The 13,181-nt window shown below is 37.0% G+C and overlaps 1 protein-coding gene across 1 annotated transcript; it reads right to left on the bottom strand.

Annotated features, from left to right (window-relative positions):
* Positions 1 to 8,154: 8,154 nt before the first annotated feature.
* Positions 8,155 to 11,757, bottom strand: LOC111399846. Its single transcript, XM_023027338.1, has 8 exons — positions 11,740 to 11,757; positions 10,687 to 10,866; positions 10,575 to 10,631; positions 9,718 to 9,954; positions 9,391 to 9,659; positions 8,923 to 9,018; positions 8,375 to 8,484; positions 8,155 to 8,183 (listed from the first exon to the last, which is right to left on the bottom strand). Exons 1-8 carry the CDS (start codon positions 11,755 to 11,757, stop codon positions 8,155 to 8,157), a joined length of 996 nt encoding a protein of 331 aa, XP_022883106.1.
* Between the last annotated feature and the right edge of the window lie 1,424 nt (positions 11,758 to 13,181).

Raw genomic sequence — 13,181 nt, 5'->3', positions numbered from 1 at the left:
AAAAGTAGGTAGCAGCAGCAGTAGTTTTTTTCCCAGTTGTTTTTAAGTTATTCGTTCTTAGTAAAAAAAAAAAAAAAAAAAAACAATGGAAAATCTGCCGTGTAGTTTCTACTTGCTGCTTTCTTATTATTGCTATTGTTCATAGTGCTGCTCTATAAACTGCTGTTCTAAAAAAACTCCTTATAGCCTACAAATAACAGCCCCACATTCAGCTCGCTATAAACATTCACATATATACCAGCCGAAAGGCCAAACCTCACAACACACAAACCTTATAGCCGACTAAACACCATGTACAAGGCTTGTGACGCCCCGAGCTATGGGGGCTCATGACATTTCAAGGACCTTAAATTTGTAAAACTCTGTCTAAATGGTTTATGAAATGTGAAAATTTAAGTTGTACTAAAAGCATTAAGGCTTCAGAGAATTTGTTATGAAGTTAAAGAAATTTCCTTCCGGAAAGTATAGATCTTCAGCTTGTACGACTTTCTTAAATAAATCCCGTTCGACATCCAAATGAAATCCAAAATCTAGAAAATTTAAATTGTAGTCATGTTATACCTAGGAGAATTTCAGGTTAAAATTTTGTGAACAAATTCAATTGATAGGTCGGCCAAAATTATTTCCTAAACAGGATCTATTGTTCTCGAATAATTTCGGGCAATTCTCAGAAAAACGTTCATAACTTGAGTTTTACACATCCAAAGTTCGTGATTCAAAATCTGGGAGATAGATAACTCAAATGGATATCATCTCCAACTAGAATCACCTCAAAATTCTGAGTATTTAGGTCTAGGCAAACTTTTAAACTTAGTCTAGAAACTGGAAATATTTAGATCCTGTGTTGTACCTCAAATGAATGGGATAAACCACCATAACAATATTAAGCAATTTCATTGTCAATTCAGTTTTCAAGCTTTCAAGAAACAGTAATTTAAAATATTCCAAGTAATTTAAAATATTCCAAGTTTATTGACCATAGCACAAAGTTAAAAATAGTGGGCAGAATTCTGAAATCTTCTTCAAAGAAAACACACACGAACAATAAAACCTTTCCGTTTCAAAACATGAATTCAATCTACAATCTCAAGGAAATCCAATGATTGTTAAACATGAAAGTGACAATTTAATGCTGGGAATAGTTTGAAAACAATGGCAGTAGAATAAAACTAGAAGAAGATAATCACAGCACAAGAATTCACAAACTGCAGAGGATTTTATTGCCTGAGGAATTACACACACGCACACAGCCTTTTGAAGTGCTCACAGATATATATATATATATAGCCATAGCCACACAACCAAAAAATGGAAATAAAAGAATACATATAAAGCAACGTGTAAAAGACAGAAGCTCTAATATTCTTGGACTTGGACTTGGGTAGACATCATCTAGGCTCCACAGAAAAAGGCCCAACACTTAGAAAACAGGCCCAACAAATTCTCCCACTTGGAGACTAGATCAACCAATGCATCACCATCTCCCTCAGAAATGAATATCCTCCACCTCTACAACTTATGACTTTGCCTTCAGACCAAAAGACCAACCGAAGTTGTGCATAACTTCAGTTTCTCGAGTGTAACACCCTTTGTCGGCATATCAACAGGGTTCTTGCTTCCACAAATCTTTTCAAGTATCAACTAACCATCGTCAAGTAAGGACCGAATGAAATGATACCTGATCTGAGTGTGCTTTATCCTGGAATGAAATGTCGGATTCTTGCAAGGAATATGGCACTTTGACTATTGCTATAACAGTTCTTCCAAGAAGTTTTGTAGCGAAATAATCTCCTTTAAAGTTTCTGACACTGCAACATACTCTGCTTCTGTAGTAGATAAAGACTCTGTCTTCTACAGATTAGAACCCCATGAGACGGCAATACCACCCAAAGTGGAAACAAAACCAGTGGTGCTCTTTCTACTATCACCATCTCCGACCAAATCAGCATCAACAAACCCTCGTAACTCCAGACTTTTTCTGGTGAAACACAGACATGCTTCTATGGAGCCTTTTAGGTACATCAAAATCCATTTCACAGCCTCTCAATGTTGTCTTCCTGGGTTACTCATGTATCTACTTACAGCTCCCACTGCATGGGCGATGTCTAGCATTGTGCAAACCATAACATACATTAGAGAACCGATAGCTGAAGCATAAGGAACCTTATCCATGTATTCGTATTCCTCTTTTGTTTTAGGTGACTAATCTTTGCTGAGTCTAAAGTGACTTCCCAACGGTTTACTGTTCATGTTAAATCTACTGAGTACCTTTTTCATGTATTCAGCCTATGAGAGTCTCAATGTACCCTTGACTCTATCTCTAATGATCCTAATACCAAAAATTTGTTTGGCAGCACCCAAATCCTTCATTGTAAACTATCTTGATAATTGTTTCCTCAGATTTTTGATCTCCACAATGCTGGACCCTGCAATGAGCATATCATCCACGTATAACAATAGAATGATATAAGAGTTGTCAAAATGCTTGACATAGCAACAGTGATCTTCCTGACATCTGATATACCCTGAGATGCACATGAAGTTGTTAAATTTCTTGTACCACTGTCTACGAGCTTGTTTCAAATCGTACAAGCTCTTTATTAGTTTGCAAACCAAATTCTCTTTGCCTTGCACTATGAACCCTTTAGACTGGTGCATGTTGATGTCTTCTTTTAGATCCCCATGAAGAAAAGTTGATTTCACGTCTAATTGTTCAAGATGTAAGTCTTCAATAGCAACCATTGCCAATACTAGCCTGATGGTCGTGATCTTTACCACAGGGGAAGTAATCAATGCCCTTTTTCTATTGAAAGCCTTTTACAACAAGCCTTGCTTTGTATCTCTTGCTACCATTGTGCTCAGTTTTTGCATGGTACACCCACTTGTTCTGCGAAGCCTCCTCCCAGGTGGAAGTTCTGTCAACTCCCATTTCTGATTTCCTAGCAGGGAATCCATCTCATCCCTCATGGCCAACTCCCACTCGTTCGAATTCTCATCTTGTGAGGTTTTTCATTACTTTGTGGTTCTCCACCTTCTGTCAATAGAACGTAATTCAATGTCAATGAAATCGCTGTGGGGGTTGAATATTCCTAGTAGACCTCTGAATTGTTGCTGCAGGTGTGGATGGTTCTGGATTTGACTGTGGAGTAATAGGAATGGATGTATTGGGCCCATTCTCACCGTCACTCATGTCTCCACATTGCACAGTGACCTCTGAAAGGTCATCTAAACTTACAAACTCGTGTTGTTGAGGAGTTGTATCAGCAATTGTGCTAGGCTTGTCCTTGTACATAACTTTCTCATTGAACACCATGTTTCTACTCCTATCTTTTGACTCTGCCCATCCCAGAATCGATAACCAAATGCCTCATCTCCATAACCAATAAAATAGCATTTTTTTTATTTTGCTTCAAGTTTGCTGCAAGTATGGGAATCAGCAAGAACATAAGAAACACAACCAAAGGTTCTTAGATGGGAAAGCTTAACCACTTTTCCGCTTGAGGCCTCCTCAGGGAGTCTGTACTCCAATGGGACCGATGGTCCACGATTGATCAGGTAAATTGCAGTGTTAACTGCCATCTACCCAGAATGTAGGTAGTAGCCATGCATGCAACCTCATACTCTTAGCGCGCTCATTGATGGTTCTGTTCATGCGTTCAGTGACACCATTTTGTTGTGATGTCCCAAGTATGGTCTTCTCTATTCTGATACCATGAACTGCACGGTACTTCTTGAGTCTTCCATCAATGTATTCTCCACCATTATCTGACCTTAAGCATTTCAATTTCAAGTTTGTCTTTTTCTCAACTAGGGCCTTTCACTTTTTGAACACATCAAATACATCAGATTTAAATATTAGAAAATAGACCCATACCTTTTGGCTGTGATTGTCGATGAATGTGACGTAGTATCGAGAACCTCCAAGAGACGCCACTGGAAAGGGTGTGTGCACAAGATCTAGCTTTTCTAACTTTAAAGCTCTGCCACTCTTCAAGAAACTGACCTTCTTCTGCTTTCCAAGTATATAGCTCTCACACATGCCCAAATCAACTGACTTTAGCTCTGGTAGTTTTCCTTTTGACAGAAGTTCCTTCATGCCATTTTGACTCATATGGCCAAGCCTACTGTGCCACAACTCTGCGGTGCTATCTACTATAGTGGTAGTAATAGTGTCATTAGAACTGTCAGTCATTTACAAAGTACCAGTCTTCTTGCCTCGAAACAATACCACTGCTCCTTTAGTGACCTTCCAGATGCTATTTGAGAGCATTACTGAGTGACTGAAGTCGTCGAGCTATCCTACGAAAATTAAGTTTTTCTTCAACTCGAGAATGTGTCTAACCTTCTATAATGTCCACATTTTCCCATTAGAAAATGAAATGTTAATATCTCCAATTCCCACAACGTTCAATGCTTGTCCATCAGCCAAGTATACTTTTCCAAAATCACTGGCAATGTAGTTTTTCATGGTCTCCCGATGAGAATAGGTGTGAAAGGATGCCCATGAATCTAATATCCAATCATCAACAGAGCTGTGAACTGCAAGTAGTAACGAATCTTGTATTTCTTCAGTTACTATGTTCGCCCGTCAGTTTTTATCTTCTTTGGATTTCTGCAGTTTTTCTTTATGTGGCCTGTTTTGCCACAGTTCCACCAGGTTGCCTGTTGTCCAGGCCTTGATTTACTCCTGCTCATGTTCCTTGACTTTGATCTTCCTCTGTTTGAGTTCCTGTCATGTAACCTTCCACGAGCATCAACATTTAGAGTAGAACTTGATCCCAAGGTTTCACCAGAGTCCTTCCTGCGCACCTGCTCAGCCAAAATCAAATCACAAATATTGTTGTATTTTAATTTCATCTTACCAACAGAGTTACTAACAGCCATTCTCATGGCTTCCCAACTATTTGGCAATGATGCCAACAATATCAGAGCCCAAATCTCATTATCAAATTCAATTTCAATAGATGATAGTTGATTAGTGCTGGTATTAAACTCATTCAGATATTGGGCAACAGATGAACCTTCTGCCAGATTCAGATTGAATAATTTTTTCATCAAGTGCACTTTGTTGTTAGCAGACGATTTTTCATACACACGTGACAAAGCCTCCATGAGGTTTGTAGTGGTCTTCTCCTTGGTGACATTGTGTACAACTGTTCTTGGAAGTGTCAGCCGAATGACTCCCAAGACCTCCAATCAGCATCTGTCATGTTGTCTGGTTTCTTCCCCAATAGTGGAAGGTGGAGTTTCTTACCATAGAGGTAGTCTTCTATTTGCATCTTCCAGTATCCATAATCTATGCCATCAAACTTCTCAATACTAGATACCTTGACTTCTTTTCTAGCCATCATTTTTTTCTCCCAGACCCGAACTTGACTCTAATACCAATTTCTGGGAGTAGTTTGAAAACAATGGCAGTAGAATAAAACTAGAAGAAAATAATCACAGCACAAGAATTCACAAACTGCAGAGGATTTTATTGCCTGAGGAATTATACACACGTACACAGCCTTTTGAAGTTCTCAGAGATATATATATATATATATAAAACTTCTCAATACCAGATACCTTCACTTCTTCTCTAGCCATCATTTTTTCTCGCAGACCCGAACCTGACTCTAATACCAATTGCTGGGAGTAGTTTGAAAACAATGGCAGTAGAATAAAACTAGAAGAAAATAATCACAGCATAAGAATTCACAAACTGCAGAGGATTTTATTGCCTGAGGAATTACACACACGCACACAGCCTTTTGAAGTTCTCAGAGATATATATATATACACACATCAACGTGTAAAAGACAGAAGCCCTAATATTCTTGGACTTGGACTTGGGTAGACATGATCTAAGCTCCACAGAAAAAGGCCCAACATCTAAAACATAAGAATAAATTTCTCTAAAAATAGTGCATGCCATTCAAGCCAACCACCGCCATATCTCCGATTACTTAGAAAAGGGTTAAATAGGAGAGAGCATCTCAAAGAAATACTCAGTAGGCTACACGTGCTACATGAACATAATAATCATATATTTAATCATGCATTCTTACATGTTGCCTTCATAAATAAATAAATCAATAATTAAACGATTCGCTTAAGGTTCTGATGAGCTTCTGTGACCATCAGTTTAAACATATATAACTTTTCATCGTCAAAATTTAAAAGAGAACTCTAAAGGCACTTCATACACTTCATGCAAATATAACGAATAACATGCCAAACTAAAAATTAAATTCATGTAACGACAATTTCGCGTAAGGATCCTACCTTAATTCGTGGTGATGACGTAGTCGTTGAATCGAAATTTTATTTTTTCCAACATTTTTCTAAAGATTAGAGGTAAAATTGGAATTTTCCATCTCTGCTATATTTCTTTGGAGATTATGAAAATTGGAAGCTGTGTCAAAGAAAGTTGGATGAAAATTAAATTAAAGATAGTAGAATTTGGATAGGAATAGGTTTCTTATTAGAGGATTAGGATAGGGCTTAGCTGATTCAAATTTTTAACTAAATCCGACTTAATTCTAGTTTAATTCAAATTGGATAATTTAAAAAAATATAACCAACTTCCAAATGACTTTTATCCTAACCCAACGTATTAGAATACCCAATCCATTTCGCATGTGCTGCCAAAATTTATTAAATTCCTAATTGACTTTAATTAAATAGGTGGATACTTTGAACATCAATATCATGGGCCTAATTTATCCGAAATAACTTATTCTCGAGTACAAAATTTGTCATTTAATATGAGTTTTGAAACAAGTCCAATATTGATATGAAAATTTTTACTAGATGAATTCTTGGTTATTTGACCGAAAGCTAAAATTTTTGAAACAAGATTTATTTTTAACTTAATCCCTCGGTATCTCAAATTAACCAAACATGACAAAATGAAATAGATAAAAGTTTAATTTCAGTTGCTACAAGGCCCATCCCAACAAATAATAAATCAAAGCCATAGTAAATAATAAGACAACGAATTTCTAAACTATATTTAAAATTGAAGTACAATATTTCCTAGAGGAAATTACAGAAAAATATGTATCTAAATGTTCTAATTCAAAATTCAAGTGTGAACGATTTTTAACCAAAAATCAGGTATTAATTGAATTTACCTACCCACCCCATTACAAAACCTAAAATTTTCCCCCATCCCCATCTTATTCCTCTCTCTCTCTCTCTAAACACGCACAATCATAATCGAATTGGGAGCACTATGTACACAGAGTTGATGTGATGTGAACCCACGTAGCAACGATGGCTACAAAAGCCACATGAGACTGGTAGGAAACCCAGAAAAGCCAATTAATTGGTTTGTGAGTTTGAACCCAAGAAAAGTGAACCAAAGAACCCACTAATAACGATGATTGAAAGATCCCTTGATTACACAATCAAAGACCTGCACCTGGATTTGAAAACGTCACGAGAACGTAATTTTTGATCAATTCAAAGTGTTCAATGAAGAACAAGAGTTGAAAGCAAATAACCTTGCTACTGAAATCTCTCAAAGTAATAATTAATGTAGTGTGTTTTCCAATCGAAGGAAATAACATATTTATACTAGACACCAATAACCCTAAAAATCTATAAGGAAATGAAAAACAATCGACCAAGATTACAATAATTTGACTAAAATTAGAATTCTACTAAGATATGGAAACTCACAAAAAAAGAAGAATTTCTCCCGAAATCACACTATGCGATCGCATTATATAATCTAATGCAGTCGGATAGTTCATTTGAAATTCTTCAATTTGGTCTCAGGAATGGTCTATGCGATCGCATGCCTTTTATACTATGTGGTCACATAATATTAAATTTCAACACCAACTTTTTTATATACAGAATTTTGTGACGATTCAGGATTGCACTCATGGGCGAAAATTCGATACCCGAGCTAAAAGTTATGCTCATTTTAATCCAAGGCTTGAATCAAATTGCTCCAATTGGTTTCGACTCTTGACCCCAACACAGAAGTTGTCCCATTTTGTGCCACGTGTGATGTTTCATCAATTATGGATTGAACAAGTAATCCCATCACTTGTTTCACCCACTTTGCCCTTGATCTCGTCATCGATCCATCTTTGATTATCAACGGGTCTTGTCCCGGACTCCTTTTTGCTAGGTCGACTCTAGGATCACATCATCCCCTCACTCTTTAAAAAGATTTGTTCTCAAATCTGTACCAGCGTCAAAGAGAAAGATCAGACATATTAAGGGCCTGTTTGATAATGATTTTAAGAATTGATTTTTTGACCATTAAGGAAAAAAAATGGGGCCACATGTGAGTGAAGAAGTCAAAAAATCAATTTTTTGAGGTGAAAAATCACTACCAAACATAGCCTAAATGCTGCTGAAACATTGCACTCACCTGGAAGGTCCAGCTTGTAAGCATTGTCGTTGATCTTCTCAATGACTTGAAATGGACCGTCTCCCCGTGATTGCAACTCTGGCTTCTTTTGCTCTGGAAAGCTGTCCTTTCTGAAATGCACTCAAACCTAATCACCTAGTTCGAATGTGATGCTTTTCTTGCCTTTGTTTGCATGTGATGCAATGAGCTTATTCTTCTTCTCAATCTACAACCTAACTTTATCATGGAGTGATTTTACCAATTCTGCTTTTCTTTTACCACCACATTCATTAACAGCTAACAATATTAAATGCAATGGGGTAGCGGATTAAAACCATAAATAATTCCAAAAGGAGAACATGAAGTAGTAGAATAAATAGCTTGATTATAAGCAAACTCAACAAATGGTAAACACTCTTCTCAACTTTTCAAATTCTTGTTTATCACCGTGCATAACAGTTGAGTTATAATCCTATTGACTACCTCGGTTTGTGGATGACAAGTTGTGAAAAATAACAATTTAGTGCCCAACTTACCCCCACAAAACCCATCAAAAATGACTCAAAAACTTGACATCTCTATCTGACACTATGCTCTTAGGGACCCCATGCAGATCTACTATCTCCTTAAAGAAAAAATCCGCTATGTGAGTGATGTCATCAGTTCTATGATAAGGTATGAAATGCATTATCTTACTAAATTTATCGACCACTACAAAGATTGAATCGTATCCTTTCTTAGTCCTAGGTAAATCCAAATAAAATCCATTGAAATGTCAATCCTTGGTTTACTAGGTGTAGGTAATGGTGTATATAGTCATTGGGGGTAAAACTCTAGACTTAGCCCTCTTACAAGTTATGCATCGACTACTAATTCTCTCACGTTACTTTTCATTTTAGGCCAATAGAAATGCTCCCCTAACATCTCTTAAGTCTTTCGTACCTCAAAGTGCCCCACGACTACTATGTGCTTCTCTCACTAGTAACTCTCGCATCGAACATTTAGGAATACATAACCTATTTTCCCAAAACAAATACCTTTCATGCTTATAGTACTTATCTATAGCCCCCTTATCACATAAATTGTACATTTCGCAAAAGTCCAAGTCATTTTCATACATATCTTTAACATATTCAAAGCCAAGCAATTTAGCACTTAGTGAATTTAACAATGCATACCTTCGAGATAAAGCATCTGCCCCTACGTTTTCTTTACCTTGCTTGTACCAAATGACGTAGGAAAATGTCTTAATAAACTCCATCGATCCGGCATGTCTCTTGTTTAGCTTCCCTTGACCCCCCAAGTGCTTTAACGATTCATGGTCAATGTGTATCACAAACTCTTTAGGCCATAAATAATGCTACCAAGTCTCCAATGCCCCGAACAAGTGAGTATAGTTCCTTATCATATGTTGGGTAGTTTAGTGCAGCTCCACTCAACTTTTCACTGAAATATGCGATTGACCTTCTTTCATGCATTAACACTGCTTCAATACCTATTCCTGATACCTCACACTCAATCTTGAATATTTTGTCAAAGTTAGGTAATGCTAAAACATGTGCTTTACACAATTTTTCTTTAATAGCCTTAAATGAATGTTCCTATTCATCACCCCAATGAAAACCCACACTTTTCTTAACTACTTCTGTAAGTGGTGTAGTAATTGTGCTAAAATCTTTTACAAACCTCTTATAAAAACTAGCCAATCCATAGAAGCTCCTAACTTTAGTTATGCTTTTAGGTGTTGACCAATCTTTAATCGCTTTAATTTTCTCTTCGTCTACTTCTACCCCATTGGAACTAACTACAAAACCTATAAAAATACTTTCTCCATGCAAAATGTACACTTTTTAAAGTTTGTATACAATTGTTTTTTTCTTAACACTACAAACACACATCTTAAATATTATATATGCTCAGTTAGATTTTTACTATAGATTAAAATATCGTCAAAATAAACAACAACAAACCTTCCCATAAGAGCATGCAAAATATTATTCATTAAGTGCATAAAAATGCTTGGTGCATTAGTGAATCCAAATGGTAAAACTAACCATTCTTATAACCCATATTTAGTTTTCAATGCAGTTTTCCACTAGTCAACTTTTCTCGTGCGAATTTGATGGTAATCACTTTTAAGATCAATTTTGCTAAAGATACATGCACCATTCAATTCATCGAACATGTCATCTAACCTAGGAATATGGTGACGATACTTTACCGTTATGTTATTGATGGTTCTGCAGCCTGCAGTCCATGCACATCCTTCATGATCCATCTTTATTTGATACAAGAAGTATTGATACGGCACATGAACTCATGCTTTTCTGTACATGACCATTGCTAATCAACTCCTCTACTTGCCTCTGAACTTCCTTTGTCTCCTTAGGATTATTCCGGTAAGTTGGTCGATTTGGAATGACAACTCCAGTTATGAAGTCAGTGTGATGCTCAATGCCTCGAATAGGTGGTAATCTACTAGGTATATCTTTCGAGGATATATTTTCGAATTCCTGCAACAAAGATTTAGCCAAACTAGGGAGGGTGTGTTAGTTTCCTCAAAATTGAGGAGTGTTTCTTTATACAACAATAAAATAATTTGTTTTCTCTCATTTGCCGCCCTCATCAACTCACTCCCTTTTTGCAAAGAAATTCGTTCATGATTTTTCCTTTCTCTCGAAAAACTCTATTACTTTTCTCTCTTGTGGCTCCTCTCTCTTTTTCTCTCTAATAGCCACCTCACTATTTTCTCTCTTACTCACCATCTCATTATTTTCTCCCTTTTTCTCTAACTCACGGTTTTCCGTCTTTTTTTTTAACTCACAATTTCCTCTCCTTTTCTCTAACTCTTTTACTCTTCTCTCTTCCTCATTCCTCAACTTGATTTGGTCCTTATATACTTACGCTGGTGTTAATGGTACAAGAGTAATGGTCCTCCCGTCATTGGTGAAACTATAGCAATTCTTGTACCCATCGTGAATAGCCTTCCTATTATATTGCCATGGTCTTCCCAACAAAATATGTCCCGCTTACATTGGTACCACATCACACACTACTTCGTCTCGGTAACTCCCAATTGAAAATTTATTAAAATCCTTCTATTAGCCTTAACTTCTCTACTTTTTCATTTGACCATTGTAATTTGTATGGCCTAGGGTGTCTCAACTATGTTAATCCTAACTTCTCTCAAGTGCTATACTAGCGACGTTTGTGCAACTACCACCATCATTAATTATACTACATACCGTATTGATAATGTCGCATCGAGTATGGAATATGTTCTTTTATTGTAACTCCAAATCATCCGCCTTGATGTGAGTCCTAAGAGCTCGCCTTGTGACTAGTAATTTTCCAATGGCTCCTTCAAAATTTTCTCCATCACTAACCTCCTCCAATGCCGACATGTTGTCATATTCGCCTTCACCTTGCTCACCACCTCTCCATTATCCTACAACAGCATTGCCCTTTTGTTTGGACATTGAGAAGCGATGTGCCCTGACCCCAAGCAATTAAAACACTTCATGTCTCGGATTCTTGATGGTTGTGACTCCGCTTTAAGTATGGGTTTGCTAGCGCCTTCCTCTTTTCCTTTTTTCCATTCATTCCTACCTTTAGGTACATCCCCGTTTCCTTTATTGTTGTTATCCCACTTCAATTTTCAAGATGTATTAGAAACCGAAGAATCTATCGGTTGCCTAACTGTTCCATTCCTATTCAATTTTCTCTCCACCTTCTTGGCTCCATACAACATGTCCTCTAACTCCACATAATATTGCAATTCAACTATGTTAGCAATATCCCGATTTAGTCCATTCAAGAACCGTGCCATAGTAGCTTCTCAATCCTCCTCCACATTCGCCCTAATCATAAGTATCTCCATCTCCTTATGGTAATCTTTCACATTCTTTGATCTCTGATACAGGCTTTGCCATTTTTGATGGATCTCCCTATAATAGTGAATAGGAACGAATCATTTTCTCTAATTGGTCTCTCTCGATTCCTACACCGTGATGTAACCACTTGATCCCACCAAGTTATTGCATAGTCAATGAACTTGAGAATCACTATCTTTACCTTCTTCTCCTCTGAGTAGTTATGACATTCAAAGATCAATTCAACTTTTCTCTTCCATTCTAAATATGCATCCATGTCACTTCTCCCCTTAAATTGTAAAATCACCATTTAGATGTTTCTCATGTTCCCATCTATCTCATCTCCATGGTTATTTCTACCCCGTCTTTCAAACCTATCACCTCTATTCCTCATCCATCCTATATCAACTCCATTAAACTAATCCTCATCCACATTACTACCATATTCACATTCTTCACGCCTTTCTCTCCTAGGCTCTCGTCTAACCTGTCTTCTAACATTAGACACTTCGACCCGCTGTCCCTACTAAGATTAGCCATCGATGTATCTTAACCTTGTCATCCAAGCTTCTTGTCTATCCATCCTATCTATCACATCCCCTAGCGCCCTTTCAAACCATAATACCAAGTCGTCCGACGTGGTGTTGTGATTGCTGTTTCTGCTGGAATTTGAATCTTTTCTTCCAGACATCTTAAATCAAGAATTTTTTTTGCCTCACCAGTATTCACTCGGAAACACACAATATGGCTTTTACCCTCTATTAATCTCACCACTCTACCTTTTACCACTTAGTGCTTTCTACAAGAGCTTCAAAGAACAAGGTGAACTTAAAGAAACTCAAACATGTCGATTCTCAACCGGATGTGAGCAAAGAATATGACTCAAGAAAAATAATTCGACGATATAAACTCTAATAGAAGACTATTGAAATTTAGGAATTAATTGACACGAAATT

Source organism: Olea europaea, chromosome 9, assembly GCF_002742605.1.
Source record: "Olea europaea var. sylvestris chromosome 9, O_europaea_v1, whole genome shotgun sequence".
NCBI classification, from domain to species: domain Eukaryota; kingdom Viridiplantae; phylum Streptophyta; class Magnoliopsida; order Lamiales; family Oleaceae; genus Olea; species Olea europaea.
This window is presented reverse-complemented; position numbering and strand designations above follow the sequence as displayed.

What these genes read in the sequence shown, in the direction of transcription:
- LOC111399846 (XM_023027338.1), bottom strand. An exon ending in AAGTACTATAAGCATGAAAG is followed by an intron (nt 9,019 to 9,390) that starts GTATTTGTTTTG and finishes ACCTTATCATAG; the next exon opens with AACTGATGACATCACTCACA. An exon ending in TTACAAGCTGGACCTTCCAG is followed by an intron (nt 8,184 to 8,374) that starts GTGAGTGCAATG and finishes ACGCTGGTACAG; the next exon opens with ATTTGAGAACAAATCTTTTT.